Genomic DNA, 21,970 nt, shown 5'->3' with positions numbered 1-21,970 from the left:
TCCTTTCTGAGTTCTGAACTCTCTCCTGGGTTCCCCAGCCTCCTGTGTAACTAACTCCCCTCTCGTCCATCCTCCATACCTAGGCTGGAGTCATCTTCCTAAAATGTGCATCTGATAAGCGTATTCTCCTATGCCAAGGGCTTCCCTATGGCCCTGGGCTTAAGCCTGAACCCCTTAACATACCAAAGCCCCCTGGTTTGAGCACCTGGTTTCTTCTCAGCTTACTTCCTACCACTTCTTTCTTACAGACAGTTGGGCCCCACAGAGATTTCTGGTCCTTGAAATGTGCTATTCTTTCCCTTCTCCCACAACGGTGCTGTTTCCAGGGTCTGAGATTCCTTACCTCCCTCCTCTCTCTTCCCCTGGAACCTCGCTCTGCTTCTTGGAATTCTACCTAGTTTTCCTTACCTCCCAAGGCCTTCCTGGCACCTGCTCTGACCAAACTCCCCCTTCCCTCCCCGACCCCCTTAAACCCAGGGTCTGAGGCCTCGTGTGCTTCCTTAACACTCTGCATTTTTCTTGCCATGCCTGTTTCTTGGCCTTGTGTCCTGACTGCAGTGCAAGCTCCGCCAGGGCAGGATGGTCCTATTCTCCTTTGTCACCCTGTGACCATGTCTACCCAGTGTGTTGAGTAAGTGTGAATGAAAAAGCATTCACTTCAGTAAAAACACGGTATAATTTGTTTAAAAGTGCTTGATAGTATTGTTGAACATAAAATAATAACTTGTATTTACTGACTGCTTATGATGTTGTCAGGCACTGTTCTAAAGGTTTCACAAGTATGTCGGGGACATCTCAAAGAATCCTATTAAGTAGAGGTTTACCTCACGTAGCAGACGGGGAAACTGAGGCATGGAGCGGTTACGTAGCTAAGGTCCATAGCTAAGAAGTGTTAGGACGCAGGCTGTTTCTAGAGTCCAAAATCTACCCAAGAATCAAGTGCAATATGGGATTCCTTCACATAAACAGCTTCAAGCCGCCAGCAAAGGGCTTTGTTTTTGTTCTCGCAGAAAGGACTAGCTACTGTGCAGTCCCGCTCACTCGTGGGTCCTCTGGGTCCTCGGCTGGGCTCTGAGAAGGGCCTGCCCATCTCACCAGCCGCCCGGGAGTCTGCGTGTGAACCCCTGATTAACTTTTCAGGCTGCCCGGCCCACACGCGGGCTCCGCCGAGGACCCCCGGTGCCGCTGGCCTCCAGAGCGCCCCCGTCAGGCCCCCGGCCCGCCCCACAGGGTCCGGGGCCGGTGGGAGGGGTCGGGGTCGGGGGCGGGGCCGGGGGCGGGGCGCTCTAGGAGGCCGCCGCCCTCGCCTCGCGCTCGCCGCGCCCGGTGCAGGGAGCCGGGTTGGAGCCGGAGGGGCGGGGACTCGGGAGGGGCCGGAGCGCGGCTGCTGGTGCCGTCGCGAGGGGAGAGACGAGGAGGAAGCGGCGCGTCCTCTGAGGCGAGCGCGGGGAGCCACGGGCGGACGGACGGGCGCGCGGAGGGAGCGGGCGGACGGCGAGGTCAGGGTCCGGGGGCGCGCGGGCGGCGCCCGGGAGGGGGAGGCGGCCGCGAGGGGAGCCGGCCGTCCGGCGGAGGGACCGGGAGGGGCGGCGCGGGCCGGGCGCCGGCTGCGCTCGGGGTCGGGCCCGAGACCCCTCCCCTGGCCGGTCGGGCGCGCGGGGAGCGCGCTCTGGCAGCAGAAAGCGGAGCCCGCGGCTCCCTTCTTCCCAGGTCTCTTTTCTTTGCAATCAGCGAAAAATAAACACCCGGGAAGGTAAAACAATAGCGGGGCCACCTGGGACGCGGCGTGCGCTGAGCCCCCACGGCTGGGGCTGCGGCCGGCGGTGGCACCCGGCAGTCGCGGCCCCACCTGGAGCCTCTTCCCGGTTTGCCCCGGAGGAGGGTGGGGCTCCCCGCGGCCCCCGGGCTCTGTAGGAGTCGACGGGATTCCCGGGAGAGAAGCGTTTGGAGAAAGTATTTCAGGAACAATCGGGCTTTCCAGTATTGCCCTGCTCTGGGCAGGGAAACTGAGGCGGAGGCGAAGGTAGTGACTTGCCCAAGGTCAGAATGCAGAGGTTGACTGTCCTACTCCGGGACCGGGACCCGGGCGTCCGGACCAGCCCAGCGCTCGGCAGGTCTGGGGTTTGCCCCTGATAAATCTCTGTGGTGTTTGTTTTAGGAATCTGCTGGCACCGCGGGACTGCTTCAGGGATGCCGAACACCAACTTGCTTCGTGTGTCCTGGGCAGGTGTAGGGGAGCTGACGGCTCCATGACCTACCACCATGGATGGAGACGGACTTTTTGTGGAAGAAACCAAAACAGTTGGTGCCAGCCAGGGTGGTTTGGCTGTCAAAGGTTTTGCCGAAACCTTCTCTGTTCCTTTTGGGGAATCTGAATGAGGGACATCACAGACATCTTCACTGGGAAGCCAAGGACATTTCTGTATAATCAGTGGATGAAAGGATTCTCTCAGTCTCTTTTTCCCCTTTTTCCTCGAGGATTAATCCACCACAGTCTGCAAATGCAGTGGGAACTGAAAGGCAGGAATGAGGCAGAAGCCTAGAGCGCCTTCAGAATGGCTCTGGACCTTTCTTGTGGTGTAGGGGAGTTTTAACACCGGCCACCACGCCTCCCCCCCCCCTTTTATCTCTTTAATTTGTTCCCAATTTCTGAGTTAAGTATTATTTCCAAAACTGTTCTCTGGAGCTGTAAGTGATTTGCCAGATATGCGAGATTAGGAGCTGGGAGAAGAGGAAGCCCCCCTGTTGTGTGTCCTGGAGGCTGCCGACATGAAGTGGTTTTTCTCAGTGCTGAGCTGTCTGGCCCTGCTGGGTAAGTGGCTCTGCTTATTAGTGGGATCGATCATGGGAAAGTTTAACCTGCTCTTGGTTCCTGTAATTTCTTGTGGTTCTTACCATCAACACTAGACTTTGGGGCACACCAGAAGGCAGGTGTGTGTTACCGGTTGGCCAGCGGGCCCATTTCCAAAGTGGAGGAACATTTGCTGTGCTGAATGTGCCTGTCTTGGCCTTGGGACGGAGCTCCCATCTGCATATCCGTGGACTAGATGTGGATTGTGGGCTGGCTTCTTTTACTATAACAAACATGGACGCACCAGTGTTTTCACTCAGTGTCGGCCTGCATTAGTTCCTTACTGGAAGTGGTGATGTAATTCCCACTGTGTTGTAAAGTTGATTTGGTGATAAAGGTGGTGTCTTTTTTTTTTTTTCCCCCCAGGGGGACGTAGGAGTGGGGGGAATGGACATTGCAGGGATGCTTTTCTCTACCTAAGTGGTCTGTAGGCTAAAAATGTTTGAGGGCACTACTCATCTATTCTCAACAAAGAAGCTCAGACATGTTTCTGAGAGGACTAGAGACTGGAGAAATTGAAGCTGCCTGGTAGGAGAAGTGTTAGGATTGATTTTTGTGCCCCCACTAAATACCAGAATGCTTGGAGTGGGAAGCAGAAGCTATGGCTGGGAGAGGTGAGCCTTGACACCTCTGCAGGATTCCCTTCCCAGTGAAGGGACCTCCCTGTGCCCAACACATGTCCATTCTTTTCATGCCATTGAGCACAGTCTTAAGCGTGGAATCTTAGAAAGCATTCCAGGTTCAGGATAAACTCACTAGCCAGGATCTGTGCTTTCTCTTTCTTCACCTCAGACCTTCCTGATGTCCCTGCCCTCTCTGTGTGATTTGGTGCTTGGCTTTCAGAAGAGGTTGTCATTGCTGCCTGTGATGTTTGCATCTCCAAATCTATATATCTTGCACTTAGGGAATTTATTTGTGATCTTTTGCTTCCAGGCTTTGTCTACACCCTTGTAAGAGTTAACAAGTATGTGGAAAGAGAATGGACTTTGGAACTTAGAGGACCTGAGTTCCAATCCCAGCCTGACCAATGACTATAAATCTCAATGAAATATTCAAGGGCTGGCATAACAATTAAAGGATATAAGGTGTCTAAATGTCTTTACTGCCTTGAGTAATGTCTGAAACTCATAATAAATGTGTTCAGTCAGTGGTTCTCAAACTTGGATGTATGTCAGAATCACCCAGAGAGCTTTTAAAAATCCTGTTGTTCAGGTGACAGTCCCAGACCAATGAAACCAGCCTCTCTGGGGGTGGGGCCCAGGTTTCTGTCTTTTAGAGCCCTCAGGTAATTCTGTGCATGGTCGAGTTAGAGAACCAGGGTGAGTTCATTAGTGCCAGTCCTTCGGCTGCCACACAGACGCCCTGGCCTGGCCACAGGTCTAGTCTTCTGCTCATCTGTGGATTAGGGCTTGGTGTGTCCTGTACACGCAAGCAGAGTCAAGAAGGCAGACAGCCTTCTGTGTGCCAGTCGCTTTATATTGTGCCTGCATTTGTTACACTGTATTTGTCATTCACTTTGTGTCTCAGTTTAAATCAGCAATTAGTGATTCATGCAGATTCAAAAGGACACAAACAAGGAAAGCCCTGGGGGAGGTTTGGGCGTGGGGTGGGATGTGTGGCTTAGGAGGGAAAGAGGGCTGAGTGGAAGAGTGAGGCCTGGAATAGCAGAAGGAGCCACCAATGGGAAAACAAGGAAATGTGACATTTGTGCCTTTTGTTTCTTCTGGCTGCTCAAGAAATGTAAGGCTGCTTACTGGTCCTCCTGCTGTTTGCTCTCTGAGCCACCCTGTGGAGGGGAGCCTGGGCCCTGGCACCTGCTGGTGCTGTCATCCTCCAACCCCATCTTTATGTGCGAACAGGTGCTGTAGAGGAAAGTGAGCCTCAAGGTGGCCTAAAGGTGGCACGGTGGCAGAAGGCCCAATGCAGGTGAAAGCGGGAAGTTTTGGAGCTCGGGACATGCACCTTCATCTTTGCCTGATTTCAGACCCAAGGGGAAACCTCGTCTTTCTTATCACCTGATGGCTGTCAATGTGGCAGGGGAGGAGGAGGCTGTGCTACTACTTTGTTAACCTGAGAGAAGCAGAAGGTGTTTAGGGAGGGAGCAAAACCCGTGTTGAGGGCTTATTTCCTGTCTGTCGTCTGGTGTGGTCTGATTGACGCGTCAGCGTTTTTGCTGTGTAATGTGAATTAAAGTGTAGTATGAATTCAAACATCAAAGACACCCAAGGTTTTCAGGCCATATGAGTCACATGCCTGGAATAAAATTGTGTTTGTAAAAAGTTGGATAAGGCTACGTACGTGTTCTGCAAAGTGAGACTGACACAGGTGCCAGCCTCCAGAAATGGTAATTTGAGTTAGAAAACCCTGTGTGTGTGGGGGGCGTGCACAGGCTAAAACTCAGAGGTGCAAGCATCATAGACCCGTGATTCTCTGCTCCCTTCCTTTGCCAATGTTTGGGATTTGGGTCGGGTTCCTCTGTTTCTGTCTGTTGGGATACTGAGTCCCGCTCATGCCTTTGTCTTACTGAAGCCACACGGCTTGGCTTTGTACCTGCCCTCTGGACCACTGTGTCTTGTTTCCTTCTGTTGTAACCCTCAGCGCCCACCTAATTTGGAAGCCATTGGCAGCTTCCACAACGCTGTTCCAATCACAAAGCCCCTGAAGCCTGGGTCTAGTGGAACCACGTGCATAGTAAAGTCTCCACTGCTGAGAACAGATGGAGCCAGAGGGGCAGAAAATTAGAGAGAGAGCAGGGGCTGGTGTGGATGCAGAAGGAGTGCGAAGAGGGAGAGAGGGGGTGGTGGGGCTCTGTCTGTGCCTAGGAGCAGCCTGCGTGAGTGACAGTGGCATGGGAAGAAGACAGCAGTGTGGTAGAGAGAACAAGATTTGTGTCTGAAAGAATAGGAGGGGACTAACTAGGAAAGAGAAATACAAACTTTAGATACATAAAGCGTATTTCCATTTTGCGTAGCCATGAAGAGTTATACCTCCCGTACCAGTGCTGATACTGCAAACAAGATGAAATAGCTTAGAAAGTGTTAGCAGGGAAGCAGGTGGGAGATTGGGACATCTCTGGATGAAGGCAGGAGAACCTGTAGGTGGCTAATGATCGTTTGTGTTAACCTCCAGCGGGAGAGAGGTTCATCTGTGGTTCGGGAAGCCTCTTATTTGAGTAAGATAGGAATAAGGAAGTGATTACTTACTTCCCAGTTAGTTAGGGAAGACTTCTCAGGCGAGAGGCCAGAGGGTGCTTCAGAAAGAGAGTGAAAGAAACTTTGATGTACTGATGTGTGTGACCTCAGAGGCAGGACTGGGGTGATCAAAGGCAGAAGAGAAAGAAGAGGTAGAGGAGAGAAGTGAGGCAAATGGAGCAGTGAGGAGAAGGGTTCTGAAGGAAGGGGATGAGGATCGTGATTTGTGGATGAACAAATACCATTGTCCTAACAGGTGTCTCAGAGGCAGTGCAGTTCCCTTTCCCAGGGACCATTTGACAAGTGTGTGGAGAAGGGAATTCTTGTCACGGGACTAGCCCAACTAGAATGCCTTTTAACTATGAGAATCATGGAGCCGCTTCTGGGCACCCAGGGCTATGTTAAGATCATCCAATCTCCCACATTTTTTATTTCAGCAAGACAACTGTTGCTGGCTGGGCACGGTGGCTCGTGCCTGTAATCCCAGCCCTCTGGGAGGCTGAGGCAGGTGGATTGCCTGAACTCACAGGTTTGAGACCAGCCTGAGCAAGAGCAAGACCTTATCTCTAAAAATAGCCAGGCATTGTGGTGGGCACATGTCGTCCAGCTACTTGGGAGGGGAGGCAAGGGGATCGCTTGAGCCCAAGAGTCTGAGGTTGCTGTGAGTGGTGATGCCATGGCACTCTACCAAGGGTGACAAAGTGAGACTCTCTCTCAAACAACAAAAACAAAACTACTGTTATTGCTGTAACAGTAGTAATACCAACTCTCCTAATTCTAGCCCTGAGATCATTCAGTCTTCAAAACAACCTGGCAAGATAGATGATGTGATTATCACCTTTTAATAGATGGGGATGTTGAGATTTAGGGAGGTTAAGTAACTTGCCTGTGGCAGGATACTGACCAGGTTGATGTGAGGCTCCTCGGTGTTAGGGCCACAGGCTCCATCTAGCTTGTTCTGTGTGCATGCCCTCCATTCACAAGGTCATTTTATGGTCCAAGATGGTTATTCTAGCCCCAGCCATCAGTAGGAAGAAAAAGGCTGATGAAGGGCAGGCCCTCTTGTTTTTTTTTTTTTTTTTTTTTTTGTGGCCGGGGCCGGTGCCGGTGCCCTACTCCTTTGAGCCGCAGGTGCCATCCATGCCCTCTTGTTTTAAGGATGCTTCCCGGAGGTTACAAACATCACTTCCACTGATCTTCCCAGTGGCCAGGACTTGGCCATACACTGCAGGAGAGGCTGGGAAGTATTACTCTTATTCTGGTGTGCATGTGCCTTGCTTGAGGTTCTATTACTATAGGGAAAGGAGAAAAAAGGTTAGGGTGTGGGAGCTACTGATCTCTGTCATAGTCACAAAGCTTGTATGTGGCAGAGCAGGGTTTTGAAGCCAAGACCATTTGGTTCAGAATCATATGTTCTTTCATCTAACAAGTCCGCTCTATGAGTCTGAGGCCCAGCCTCTGGCCTCTAAAAAGGCTCATTAGGAAGCAGTGAGCTCAAGAAACCAGCAGTTGTTTCGTAGGAAGCAACTTAAATCAGCGTATAATTAAACATTCTATGTTGTGATTGTATCAGTGAGGACTGTAACATTTAGAGAGTGCTTATGTTGGTTCGCTGCTGATTGCTTTACCCAGCATAACTTTCTGTATACAGCACTTAAAGTCTGTCTCTATTGCTGGAGCTCAGGATGCTGCCTTGTGCCTAACACAAACTAAGCAGCTGTTCAGTTAATTTTTTGATGAGTGAATGATTTCACAAGGCAGGTCTTGTTTCTGTATTGACTTCTTTGTTTTGAATTCCTGGGCTCAAGTGATCTGCTTGCCTCAGCCTCTCAAGTAGCTGGGACTACAGGTGCCTGCCACAATCACAATGCCCTGCTATATACATATATATATATATATATTTTTTTTTTTTTTTTTTTTTTTTAGAGACAGGGTCTCACTCTTCTCAGGCTGGTCTGAAACTCCTGAGCTCAGGCAAGCCACCCGCCTCAGCCTCCCAGAGTTCTGGGATTATAGGCATGAGCCCCCACAGCCAGCCTGTATTGGGTGAGGAAATTCATGGAAATTCATGGCTCATAGAGAATAAGTAATTTTGTTTAGAGAAAAAGAGCTGAAAATTAACAGTGCCTAAATTTGAATCCAAATTTATCTGATTGTAGAGTTTGTTCCTCCTTTACTCTACCAAACAGGGTTTTTTTTTTTTTTTAGACAGTCTCACACTGTCATCCTCAGTAGAGTGCTGTGGTGTTATAGCTCATAGCATCCTTAAACTCTTGGGATCAAGTGAATCTCTTGCTTCAGCCTCCCAAGTAGTTGGGACTAAAGGCGCCCACTACAACACCCAGCTATTTTTTTGAGACAAGGTCTCACTCTGGCTTAGACTGATCTCGAACCTGTGAGCTCAGGCAGTCTATCCTCCTTTGCGTCCCAAGTGCTAGGATTACAGGCGTGAGCAACTGTGCCAGCCCAAACAGGGGTTTTTAATCTTTTTTTTGTGTGATGGATCCTTCTGGCAGTGTGGGGAAGCCTATGGATCACTTCTGAGGATATCATTTGAGAATGAATAAATAAAAATGTATAGGCTAGGGCAGTGCCCATAGCTCAGTGGGTAGGGTGCCAGCCATATACACTGAGGCTGGCGGGTTCAAACCCTGCCAGGGCCAGCTAAAACAACAATGACTACTACAACAACAAAAAAATAGCCGGGTATTGTGGTAGGCACCTATAGTCCCAGCTACTTGGGAGGTTGAGGCAAGAGAATTGCTTAAGCCCAAGAGTTTGAGGTTGCCTTGAGGTATGACGCCATGGCACTCTACCCAGGTAGACAGCTTGAGACCAAAAAAAAAAAAAAAAAAATCTATAGGATAACAAAGGAAATCAATTATATTGAAATATAGCCATCAAAATATTAAAAATAAATTTGTAATATAGCAATATGCCTAATTTACTCAAATAACAAGATCTAATAGCAGGTATGATAGTTAATTGTAATTTTGGTATATTGATGAGTATAAATGATAATTTGAGATATCTGTATCAACTGTGATATGAAAGTGTGATTGCTTTTGTAACAGAGGACAAGATGTTACTGTTTCGGCTACCTACATTCATAATCAAAGGAAAGGTTAGTTTACCTAGAGGCCAGTGATAATAAAGATAAGACCCCTCCCCACCATGGAATTATGTGTGCCTCCTGAATTCTATCCATAGACTCTTGCCAAGTTCAAAGTAAAGTTCAGAGAGGGTGGGGAGGTTGTCGGGGAATTGATCTTCCAGAAGTATGCATTCTGTTCTACTTTGTATTACCAATAGAGTCCTGGTAACACAGAGGAGCCAGCAGTCATTGTGGTGGTAGAGTGGTGAATTGACTGTCAGTGCTTTCAAGGACTGGTTCAGGTGGGATGCTGGTCATAGAGAATTGACTTAAATTATGATGAGTTTGGGAGTTGGGCTTAGACAGGCCCCCTAGAGCCCAGAACATTTGCACTGAGTACAGGCCTGGGAACTGGAGGAAGGGGCTCCAGATGCTGGCCTCTGATGGCCCCTGGCTTTGGATGGCCCATGCATCCTGAATTATAACTGCTTGATTAACATTTTTAGGTTCCTTTGGGAGTCCCTTGTTTGCTGAGCAAGGGACACTGTTTCCTTGCTGCTTCAAAGTGAGCACACCTCTTCCTCGTAAAGGGTTGGCTTTTTTTTTTTTTTTTTGAGACAGAGTCTCACTATGTCACTGTGGGTAGAGTGCCATAGCATTACAGCTCACAGCAACCTCAACCTCTTGGGCTTAAGCGATTTTCTTGCCTCAGCCTCCCAAGTAGCTGGGACTACAGGCGCCTGCCACAGCACCCGGCTAAGGGTTGGCTTTTTTCATTTAAGGAAATTTAGAACACCTGTGTGTGAATGCCCCCCCCACATCAGTTTTCAAAGAAATGAGCGGTTGCATCAAAATCAAGCTTATAGTTGTAGCAAATCACATGTTGCTGAATTCGCTCATTGGGAACCCTTTATTAAGAGACTAATTGTGGGCCAGGGTGGCAGGTGCTTCACAAAGACCATGGCAGTAGACCTCCCTCAACTGGAATCCTTAGTTAAGCGGGAATTTGTGTTTATTTTTGAACACCTTCAGAAGGGCAGAAATCACAAGCTGTAGTAGCAAGGATTTATTCTAGAAATTAGCTTCTAAGCAATCATCAGCCCAGTCTCTATGTCCACGTCTATAATTATACAGCAACAGAGGAGAATGGTAAGCCTGGGGCACTGCAAGATCCTAAATCAAAGATTAAATTATATTAACTCTACCCAGGCTGGATAGTGGTCAGATGTATTTTGAAAAGCTTTATAATAGGTTTTATAATAATGAGAGTTGAAGCAAAGTTTCTTTTTTTTTTTTTTTTTTTTGTAGAGACAGAGTCTCACTGTACGGCCCTCGGGTAGAGTGCCGTGGCGTCACACGGCTCACAGCAACCTCTAACTCTTGGGCTTACGCGATTCTCTTGCCTCAGCCTCCCGAGCAGCTGGGACTACAGGCGCCCACCACAACGCCCGGCTATTTTTCTGTTGCAGCTTGGCCGGGGCTGGGTCCGAACCCGCTACCCTCGGCATATGGGGCCGGCGCCCTACTCACTGAGCCACAGGCGCCGCCCCTGAAGCAAAGTTTCTTACTAACCTTGTAATTAAATTCCCCCAAATACTCCATTGCCCATCATCCAGGTGACAGGGGCTCTGGTGAATACCCACTGCCGTCTAGGGGATGGTCATCTAAGGTTAGCAGTGAAGCAGACAGTAAACCAATCTGCAGATGGACAGGAAGACACTGGCATGGTATACTGGCTGAGGACAGGGTCTACTGGGGAGAGCAGGCAAGGCAAGCTCGTTCTTGTTTCTAGTGTAGTAGGAGTGAAGGGAATTTGCTGTCTGGAGAGGGATGAGGCCAGAATTGATTGTGAGTGGTCAGTTTGGAAAGGCTTCCTGGAAGAGGTGGAATTTTAGGCATTTTTAAGTAATAGGAGAGTGTCATTCTGATGGAGGGGTGGAGGATACCTTGGGCACATGGGGCTGCTTTGAGACTTCTTTTATTTTATTTTATTTTATTTTAATAAAAAAATTGTATTTACTTAGAAGCATTCAGAATGTCAACAAAACAGCTGCAGCTTTTTTTTTTTTTGCAATTATAGAGTGGTATTCAGTTAACAGAACAACAATTATTTCATATAAGCTGCATCAGAGACAACTGAAGATGAAAAAACTACCATCCCCATATATAACTAATTTGTGCTGTGCACCAGCAAGAACCTGCTTTACATTTCCATGCCAATTTACAACCCCCATACTGTACCAAGCAAGGTTAGGGGCTATTGAAAATACCACCAGGACAGGGCTATCTAAAGACACATTCGGTAGTGTGTCAACTATACAAAAAAAGACACTGTACAGTTTAAAAACAAATCTTACACAGCCTTACATTTCAATTTTTTCCTTTAAAAGGAGTGAGTTGTGTACAGGGGGGTTAAATGCTTTATAGACAAGAAAAAAACTGCGCTAGAACCAACTTTTCATCATCATCTTCTTCTTCCTCCTCTTCCTCCTCTTCATCCTCCTCATCTTCCTCCTCTTCCTTCTTTTTCTTGCTCTTTTCAGCCTTGATGACTCCCTTTTCCACTGCATCAGGCTTTCCTTTAGCTCGGTATGCAGCACTATCCTTTTCGCATTTTTCCTTCAGCTTTGCAGCCTTCTTTTCATCAGGCTGCTTGTCCTCCGCAGCAGTGTTATTCTGCATCTCCCCCGGCTTCTTTGCAACATCACCGATGGACAGGCCAGGATGTTCTCCTTTGATTTTTGGGCGATACTCAGAGCAGAACAAGAAAAAGGCCAAAGGAGGCCTCTTGGGTGCATTGGGATCCTTGAACTTCTTTTTTGTTGCCCCTTTAGGAGGGATCTAGGTTTTCATTTCTCTTTCATAACGGGCCTTGTCCGCCTCTGCCGTATCTTCACATTTTCCTTTCTCTTTAGCAGACATGGTCTTCCCCCTCTCTGAGCCCTTCTGAGAAAACTCTGAGAAGTTGACTAAAGCAGCTGGGTGCTTCTTCTTGTGCTCCTCCTCACAAGTTTGCACAAAGAATGCATATGATGACATTTTGCCTCTCGGCTTCTTAGGATCTCCTTTGCCCATGTTTAGTTATTTTTCCTCAGCGAGGCACAGAGTCGCCCAGTGCCCGTCTGGCTCTCACTTGCCCCGGCGCTGTCTCTGTGGAGCTCAATGTACTGCAATGGCTCTGCTTTGAGACTTCTAAAGGGATGGAGGCCAGGTGCAGTGGCTCAGATCTGTAATCCTAGCCCTCTGGGAGGCTGAGGTGGCAGGATCCCTTGAGCTCAGAAGTTCAATACCAGCCTGAGCAAGAGTGATACCCTGTCTTTATTAAAAATAGAAAAATTTGGCTGGATGCCATAGCTCAATGGTTAGAGCACTGACCCTGTGCATTGGGGCTGGCAGATTCGAACTTGGCCTGGGCCTGCTAAACAAAAAAAAAAAAAAAAAAAGAAGAAGAAGAAAAAGAAACATTAGGCATTATGTTGGGCATCTGTATTCCCAGCTACTTGCGAGGCCAAGGCAGGAGGATCACTTGAACCTAGGAGTTTGATGTTGTTGTGAGCTAGGTTGCTTGGCGTGAGGACTGGAGATTTGGACCAGAGACAGGTGGAAGATATCAGCTGGCTGGAAGTGAGTATTCTGGAAAACTGCTTAGAGAAGTGGCCGAGGATGGCATGAGGCATTACTGGAGGTGGGGAGTCCAGAGTCAGAAGTGGATGGTGGCCTGTTCCAATCAAAGGAAGAGCTTCTTTGTTCAAAACATAACCAGAGCTGGGTGTGGTGACTCACGCCTGTAATCCCAGTACTTGGGAAGCTGAGGCACGTTGATTGCCTGAGCTCATGAGTTCGAGACCAACCTGAGCAAGAGCGGGACCTCTAAAAAATAGCCAAGTGCTGTGGTGGGTGCCTTTAGTCCCAGGTACCTGGGAGGCTGAGGCAAGAGAATTGCTTGAACCCAAGAGTTTGAGGTTGCTGTGAGCTAAGATGCCATGGCACTCTACCAAGGGTAACCAAGTGAGACTCTGTCTCAAAAAGAAGAAAAAAAAATCAGAACAAAGATGTTCTTTTTTTTTTTTGAGACAGAGTCTTACTTTGTGGTCCTCGGTAGAGTGTAGTGACATCAGAGCTCACAGCAACCTCCAACTCTTGGGCTTAGGCGATTCTCTTGCCTTAGCTTCCCAAGTAGCTGGGACTACCGGCACCTGACACAATGCCTGTCTATTTTTGTTGCAGTTGTCACTGCTGTTTTAGCTGGCCAAAGCTGGGTTCAAACCTGCCACCCTCAGTATATGGGGCCAGTGCCCTACCCACTGAGCCACAGGTACTGCCCAGCACAAAGATGTTCTAACAAAATTGTGAACTCATAGAAACTAGTGTCCAAACTTTTAGTGTTGCCCTCTTCCCATCAAATTTCAGGTCCCAGGCCTTCTCTTTATTGAGATGGGGGAAAAAAGTATCTGGTACCAGTTGTGTGTGTGTGTTTTATTTTTTTAGAGGGAGAGAGTCTCACTTCGTTGCCCTTGGTAGAGTGCCGTGGTGTCACAGCTCACAGCAACCTCCAGCTCTTGGGCTTAGTTGATTCTCTTACCTCAGCCTCCCGAGTAGTTGGGACTACAGACACCCACCACAATGCCCGACTATTTTTTTGTTGCAGTTTGGCTGGGGCTGGGTTCGAACCTACCACCCTCAGTCTATGGGGCCGGCGCCCTTCTCACTGAGCCACAGGCATCACCCACCAGTTGTGTGTTCTTTCTGATTATGATTCTTTGATGTAGTAGAGTTTGCCCAGGCTTGCCTTAAAGTTGGTGCTATTTTTGTGTGTTTAATTCTGTTTTTGCTTATAGCATTCATTGTCTCATACTCCAGAGTGCAGTCTGCTGCCTCCTTTTTGACAGCAGCTCTGAGAACACAGTCTCTGTTCTCTGCAGACCACAGTGTGCACCTGTGACATCAGGCTGCTTCCACCTCTCTTCTCATGACCCATTTTATTCACTCCTTTTCCCTCAGGAGCCCGGTATTGTGAAATCCTCTTTTTCCCAGACAGACAGCACTGATTGAGTAGTAATTAATCTGTTCTTCCCATGTGATAACCAACATGACTCCTTACACTTGATGCAAGGTTCCACTTCTAAAGCAGGGTTGGTCTGGGGCCCAGGTTGCTGATGACCAGAGCACACATGTGTCTGACCTGTTGTGGTCCCTTAGCCATGGCATGGGCGTGCAGTTTAGGGACAGTAGTGTCATCGTTAGGTGTTTTTGAAATGTCTAAGGTGGCCAGCTTCCCAACCCTAGGTGCTGCTTTAGGGACCTGGGATAACCTGGCTGGAGTTTGCCCATTAATTGTTTGCATTGGTAACCTTGAGTGACTTTGCTAGAAAGCACTTTCAGCAGAGGGAACAAAAGGAGATCTAGAGTTGAGCAACCATCTTTTGCTGTAGGTCAGACCGAACCTATCCTATCCTGGCCAAGTGCAATTACTCCTTTGTTTTTTTTTGGAGACAGAGTCTTACTATGTCACCCTCGATAGAGTACCATGACGTCAGAGCTCACAGCAACCTCGAACTCTTTGGCTCAAGAGATTCTCTCTCTCTCTCTTTTTTTTTTTTTTTTGTAGTTTTTGACCCGGGCCTGGTTTGAACCCGCAACCTCCGGTATATGGGGCCAGTGCCTCCTTTGAGCCACAGGCGCCACCCTCAAGAGATTCTCTTGCTTCAGCCTCCCAAGTAACTGGGATTATAGGTACCTGCCACAACACCCAGCTATTGTTTTTGGTTGCAGTTGTCATTGTTGTTTAGCAGGCGCAGGCCAGGCTCGAACCTGCCAGCCTCAGTGTATGTGGCCACGCCCTACTCACTGAGCTATGAGCATTGAGCCCAATTACTCCTTTTTATTTTATTATTATTATCTTTTTTTTTTTTCAGTTTTGGGCTGGGGCTAGGTTTGAACCCCCCACCTCCAGTATATGGGGCAGGCACCCTACTCCATTGAGCCACTGGCACCACCCCCAGTTACTCCTTTTTAAAAAGACTTTCAGAGAATGAAATTTTACAGTCTCTTAGATACAACAATCCCAGAAAGAAATCTTTTTTTTTTTTTTTTTTTTTTGAGACAGAGTTCACTTTGTCACCTGTGGTATAGTACTGTGGTGTCAAAGCTCACAGCAGCCTCAAACTCTTGGGCTTAAGCAATTCTCTTGCCTTAGCCTCCTAAGTAGCTGGGAGTATAGGTGCCTGCCACAACACCTGGCTATCTTTTAGAGACAGGGTCTTGCACTTGCTCAGGCTGGTCTCCAACCTGTGAGTTCAGGCTATCCACTTGCCTCGGCACTCCCAGAGGGTTGGGATTACAGATGTGAGCACCCACAAAGAAATCTTGATTTTCACTGAACATTTGAATTAAGTCATAATTTAAAATAGTCAATAAAATGTTTTAGGGTAAAGTATTATATATCCTTTTTTTAATATCTAAAAGTAAGGCAAAGAGATACTGGTTTCAACTTCAGATAGTAGCTTATATTCATTTGCTTTATTTTTTGAATTTTAATGTTTTGACAGAGGTAGCAGCGAATATAATTATGTTGTAAGAATATAGAAAGTAAAATGTGAAAGTTCCCCTCCTTGTCCCGTGCCTCTTACAGAGTTTGGTTTATGTCCTTACAGCTTGGTGTATATTATTCCAGACCCTTTTCTATGTAGTCTTAGATATATAGACTTTTTTTTTTTTCTGACATAATTGGAATCATACAGAACATATTGTTCAATGACTTGATTTTAAAGGGGTGATTTACTTCACTATTTTTTTAGGCTTAATTTTATGGCCATATCAGAACTGATTTGGTTATTTTATAGCTAGTTGAAGCTGTAATTTGAAAAATCATTGGGGAGTAGTGAGCCTCATTCAATAGCTATTTAACAGAATAATTTTGTCTTGCAGTATCAGGAGAGTAAGAGTCATAATAAAAATACTACCCTTACATTTTAATGTATTTAATGAAAATAATCGACTTGTTTATTCTGAATATTTTAAGAAAACCTCATACATTTAATACAGTAAGCACTTTTGTATTTTATTGGCTATTTGGTTATAATTTTGAAATTATGTTAAATTAAAATGAAGCCTATTCGAAACCTGTTAAGAAGACAACTCATAAATACTGGACACATAATTTGTGTCCGTTTCAATGCAGTATTCTTCTTGTTTGCTCATAGACAAGGAAACAAATGAGAAATTCTTCTATATTTTCATTTCCCAAATGATTCCTCCATGTAGAATTAACTGGACCAGAGTAACCTGTCAGGTTACTAGCTACCAGCTCTGCGTTTAAGATTTTAACCCAAAGTCAGAGGAAATATTTTTTCTCTAGCCCTTCAGAAATAGCTATTGCTGTGAAAAGATTATCATTTCAAAGTATTGGGTTATTCTCAGGTTCACTGGTCTGACTTCTTTTAAAACCTCTGAGAACAAAAGTAGGTTTTTGAAAGGTTCACCTTCAGACCTGGTTTTTAAAATAGTTGCTTGTTTTGGAGAGATGGTTGTGAGACACACATGTCATCAGGGTTTTACCTTCTCCCACCTTCCAGAGACCATTGGAAGTAGCCTGTGTTCTGTTAGAATGTGTGAATAATACTGTCCTAAGAAGGCTTTCCTAGGAAGTTTAGTCACCAAATAGTTGATTGCCTACTATGAGCAGTCATTGTTCTGTTATCTCATGCCGCACAAAGAAAAGATAAAATCATAGCATTTTAAGTAGTCACCTGTTAGGTATTTTTAATCTTTAATAAGTAGAACAATTAATTAAAAGCATTCTGACGTTCAGGGACTCTTTCTCATCCCTAAGGTGGGTCTTTTTTGTTGCTATTACCCAACATCTTTTCTTCCTGTTCTGTTCTCAGCTCTTCTTTACAGCCTTGAGTTACCAATACCCTGGGCAGCTCTGCTGAAGGGCCCTTTAGGAGTAAGATGATGGGGGGAGAATGATGAGGAAGGAGGTGAGGGGACCTTGAAGGAAACTAAAGAGCAAATTCCTTCTCTTGAAAATACGCAAATATTTTGAGTCCTAGAATGTCCTTATTCACTGCTGGCGATGTTGTCTGTCTGTGGGAATTAGTAATTTCATTCTTGGCTCTGAATTTCTATGAAGCCAGAACAAAGAGAACTAGAAAGAGAAAAATGACAACTTCCCACCAGATAAGAGACAGCCTCTACACTGCCTTCGTATTGGGGTGTGGAGGTGGTGGGTTGGTTCATCTTCCTGGCCTTGGGCTCTGCCTCCTTGCAGTGTGACTCCCTTCAGGGAGCTCTGGGAAGGGAGGCAGTGGGGACGGAGCCCAGGGCCCTCACTGGTGTTGGGACTTGTTTTCCAGAAGCTGCTGTGTCAGCTTGAGAGAGGCAGGCTCTTCCAGGTCTGTACCTTGCCAGGTGCCCTTTCCCGATCTGGGGTTAACCCTACTGTTGGTCTGTACTTTCCTCAGACATCACTGGTGGCCATCTAGGTAACCAGGTGCTTCTTGCTTCTCCATGAACCTCCTGTGTGCACAACCCAGATGGGTTATAAACTGTGCCCAGTAGAAATTGCCATGGCCCCAAACAGGCACCTGCTGCTCTTGGGAGCCTCTGTGCAGGGCCATCCTCAGGCTCATAAGCAGCGCTGCGCGGAAGCCTTGCTGACTTTCCTCACCAGTTGTGTTTAGCAGTGGTTTGGTGTCAGTCTGGAGGTGATGGTCTTTTGGGAATTCTGCCTCACAGATGGACACGACTGTTAGTTTGAGGAGCGATGGTACGGATTATTCATTTCAGGCGTGCCTCAAACTAGATGACTCTTTATGACACTACTTAGAGATGATTTGCTGAACAGTTTTATAATGCCGTCTGAAGTTACCAGTACCAAAAAATAGCTTGCTGAACAACTTTGCAATCTGTCCTCTGGCATTTCATGACTAAGAAGGAAGATCCCATTCTGAGCACCTGCCTTCTCCTTCCCTCTGTGGGAGCGGGCTACGGGTTCTGGTGGAGTGTTCCAGCAGTGCTCTGGCTGGGACCACCTCTGGACAGGTGGCTTCCAGAGGGAGACAGGAGATGGAGAACTCATGTGCCTCTTGACTTGAGTTTCAGAAGAATCTTAACAGATCTCGTGTTCAGTCCTCTTATTTCTTTTTTCTTTTTTTTTTGAGACGGAGTCTCACTCTGTCACCCTGAGTATAGTGCTCTGCCATCATAGCTCACAGCAAACTCAGACTCTTGGGCTCAAGAGATCTTCTTGCCTCTGCCTCCTGAGCAGGTGGGAATACAGGTGCCTACCACAAGGCCCAGCTAGTTTTTCTATTTTTAGTAGAGATGGGGTCTTGCTCTTGCTCAGGCTGGTCTCAAACTCCTGAACTCAGGTGATCTACCTACCTTGGCTTCTCAGAGTGCTAGGATTACAGGGGTGAGCCACCATACTCACTCCCCTTATTTGGAAGGTGAATTGTCCTGGGGTTGAGGAAAGACTGTGGTGGCCTGGGCAGGGAGAGAGGAAAGAGGGCTGGAAAATGCCCTAGCAGAAGAGAGAGACACTGGTGCACGTTGTCTCTGTTTTAATTAAAACACTATGCAGTACAAACATTTGCCTTCCCACTCTTCCCTCCACTACAGAAGAGCTGTCATTTTCCATTTTGGAATTTGGGGAGAGCTGGGCCTTATTGGAAGATAAGGCCAGACTCAGTTTCTGCTTTGGGGGAAAGTAAGTGCATGTGAGGGCCCTAGGAGTGTGGTAGTTATGGTGAACATGGGAGAATGATTCGTGCCTCCTTGTCTGTCATTTACATCCTAGAGCTGGTGCTGTGCCCATCAGTAATCTGACTCGTGTTTTCTTCTGCATATTTTCTGTTTTGCAAATGTATAGGCATTCAGCTTTAATCAAGGAGGCTTTTACTCCGTGATCTGTGATGGGGATGACTGAAGTCATGTGGAGGATTTTAAGTAACTAATCTCTTAAGACATTGGGAGTATAATCTCCCCTAGCTCGAGATCATCCTGCCTACATCCGAGAGATTTGTGGGGTTCTGCAAGGGAGGCTGGATGGGGACTTTGGCATCCTTCAGGGAGACCGGGTGGCCTCCTTGTGGGTGACAGGTTTTTGTTTGCTTTTGGCATGGCGACAGGGCCTGCTGTTCATTTGCCACGTCAAGAGAGTTCAAGACGCTGTATGAATGTGACTAGTGTGTTACTAGCTCTCCATGCTGGTTCAGAGAGCAGTGACAGACCAGGCACACATGAAGACCCCGTGCAAGCTCGCCCATCTTTCTGCCATGTGTGTCCAGGGCTGGCTGTCATGGAGACGCTGTGAAATAGATGCCAGGGCTGCTGGTCTGTGGTGTCCACTGACATTTTTCCTCAAATGATATTAGGTTAATTAAAAGATCTGGGTGCAGGATCTCAAACTTCCATATACTGTGCTTATAATTTAAATATAACTTCGTATGTATGTCATCTATTGGACTAAATTGGATTGCAGTTGCTCTTCAAATTGTCGTTTCTTATTTCTTTCCTCCTCCCTCTCTCCCTTCCTCCCCTTCTTCTCCTTCCTTCCTTCCTCTCACCCTCCTTCCCTCCTCTCCCTCCTTCCTTCCTTCTTTCCCTTTTTTTTTGCTTTCCTTCTTTCTTTTTTTTTTTAGATACGAGATCTCACTGTTTTGCTCAGGCTGGCCTTGAACTCCTGGCTTTAAGTGGTCCTCATCCCTCAGCCTCCCAAAATGCGAGGATTGTAGGCATGAGCCACTGCTCCTAGGCATTTTTTCTTATTTTCTATTTCCATTCACCTTCTGATGTTAGCTCAGATTTCCTCTACCAAAGGTGTCCTGAGAAAAAATTTGGTGACTCTAAGTGAACCCTTTGATATTTTCTCTTAATATGATGGGGAAAATCTCCAACAGTGTAGATTAATGAGGAGGATTAGGTTGAATTAGTAAAATGTCTGAATTATCAATATTTTTCAAGGACTTCACTGTTAATACTCTTAAGTAAATACTGTAACTCAGGCTAGGCTAATAGAAAGCCTAATGAAGATCCTTAGGGGACCCTGCTTTAGGAGAGAAGCAAGAATGATTTGCAATTAGCATGCCAATTGTTTGTGCAAATGGAGTTTCTAAAATACTAGATTGAGCTTGAAAACTGTTTGTTCTCTTAAGTGTTTTAAATTGTCCCTATGAAACCCTGTGTGTCCTGGTTGCAGTTTACATGCAGTATGTGGACCTGTTTGTGAAGACCATCCTCAACCTTATCAGCAGTATCAGAAATTCTGAGTGAGGCCAGGCGCGGTGGCTTATGCCTATGATCTCAGCACTCTGGGAGCCCAAAGTGGGTGGATCGCCTGAGCTCAGGAGTTTAGAATCAGCCTGAGCAAGAGCAAGATCCTGTCTCTAGAAATAGCTGGGTGTTGTGGTGGACGCCTGTAGTCCCAGTTACTTGAGAGACTGAGGCAAGAAAATTGCTTGAGCCCAAGAGTTTGAAGTTGCTGTGAGCTATGATGCCACCTCACTCTAACAAGGGCAACCAAGAGAGACTGTCTCAAAACAAACAAACAAATTCCCAGTTAGTGAAGTTCCTGATCCTCACCTTCCAAGCAACAGTAGGTTAGCTTTCTCTGCCAGATGCTTTACAGCACCTGCAATTGTTTGTTGTAACACAAGTCAATGCATTTAACGCACATCTAATGTATTCTGCTATGCGTGTGACAATGTGAAGTTTGGGGGAGAGACAACCCTCATCCCTGTGTAGTTTATAGACCAGCAAAGATGTCAAACGGTAAAGAAGTAGATCCATATTAATTAATTACAGTGCTGCAGCTAGATTGTACTTGTGTAATTAATGCTTTAATATATTAGATTGTAAGTTCCATCAAGATGGGGATTATGTCTGTGCTGTTTGTCATGGTGTCCCAAACCCCTCCTTAGCCCCACCGCCTGGCACAGTAAATGTTAGCTTACCAGAACATGCTGCCATTTTAGCAGGTCACAACCAGGCAAAGGGCAGCGGCAGTTGAACGTACGTCGTCATCAATGAGGTCTTCACAATATGCTGCATTTGTTTGTTTACCTATTTATTTTTAAGCCTCCTCATAAGGATAAAATAAGATGCATTTAACACAGTTTTCCTTAGTCAGGGAAATGCCAACTATAATATTTGAAAAGGAATTTTGAAACCTCGTATAGCTAAACTAAAACTTGTGGACCTCCGATGTAGATTTGGGGCATCAGAGGGAAGGAGAGCCTCCCATCCAGGATATTTCCTCTGTATTCTCAGTACATTTCCCAGCTGCTGTGGAGGCATGTGTAGTTGGGGGCTGGAGAGCTGTTGTGGAAGGCAGGGATGGAAGCTGTTTGGTCTGGAGCAGAAAGAGAGGGAAGAATGGGCACAGCGGAAGGAGCCGTCTCTGTGAGCCCGAGTGAGGGGAGCATTTACTTCTCCATAGCAGCATGAGTGAGTTTGTGTACTCATTCCACTGATTTGTGCATGCCCACCGTGGACTCAGTTGACGTTCCTCATCGTAAGCCTCCTTTGTGCCTGGAACTTCTGCATGATGGGTTGTGAGTGGGGCTGTAGACCACTGGTCCATCGGAGGCAAGGGTTGAACCGAGGAGAAGGCCTCAGCTGGGCCCTGCCCTGCTAGAAGAAGCCCAGTCCTCTGGCCTGGGGCCTGCTCCCTGTTGGTGGAACTGGGACTCGGGCCCAGGCTAGGGCTTGGACCAGAGCTTCCCAAACCTTCTCTGCTAAGAACTTTTTTGCATCTGTTTGAATTTCAGAGCTCTCTTTCCAGTGTCTCTGCACAAATGTCCAATTGTCCCGCCCTATTATAATGCATAC

The 21,970-nt window shown here is 47.0% G+C and overlaps 1 protein-coding gene across 5 annotated transcripts in view; it reads left to right on the top strand.

The window, feature by feature from the left end:
• The first annotated feature begins 1,355 nt into the window (after positions 1-1,355).
• The window catches only part of IGSF3 (immunoglobulin superfamily member 3), a 98,009-nt gene continuing 77,394 nt past the window's right edge, over positions 1,356-21,970 (top strand). For 2 of the 5 annotated variants that reach the window (XM_053592000.1, XM_053591998.1), the window contains exons 1-2: positions 1,588-1,753; positions 2,159-2,812. In XM_053592000.1, coding sequence (XP_053447975.1) covers positions 2,770-2,812 — 43 coding nt within the window. In that variant the 5' untranslated portion in view covers positions 1,588-1,753; positions 2,159-2,769. Of the gene's footprint in view, positions 1,500-1,587; positions 1,754-2,158; positions 2,813-21,970 lie in introns of those variants that run through there. The other 3 variants (XM_053592002.1, XM_053591999.1, XM_053592001.1) reach the window with 3 other exon arrangements.

Source organism: Nycticebus coucang, chromosome 5 (assembly GCF_027406575.1).
Source record: "Nycticebus coucang isolate mNycCou1 chromosome 5, mNycCou1.pri, whole genome shotgun sequence".
Classification (NCBI taxonomy): Eukaryota; Metazoa; Chordata; class Mammalia; order Primates; family Lorisidae; genus Nycticebus; species Nycticebus coucang.
This window is presented reverse-complemented; position numbering and strand designations above follow the sequence as displayed.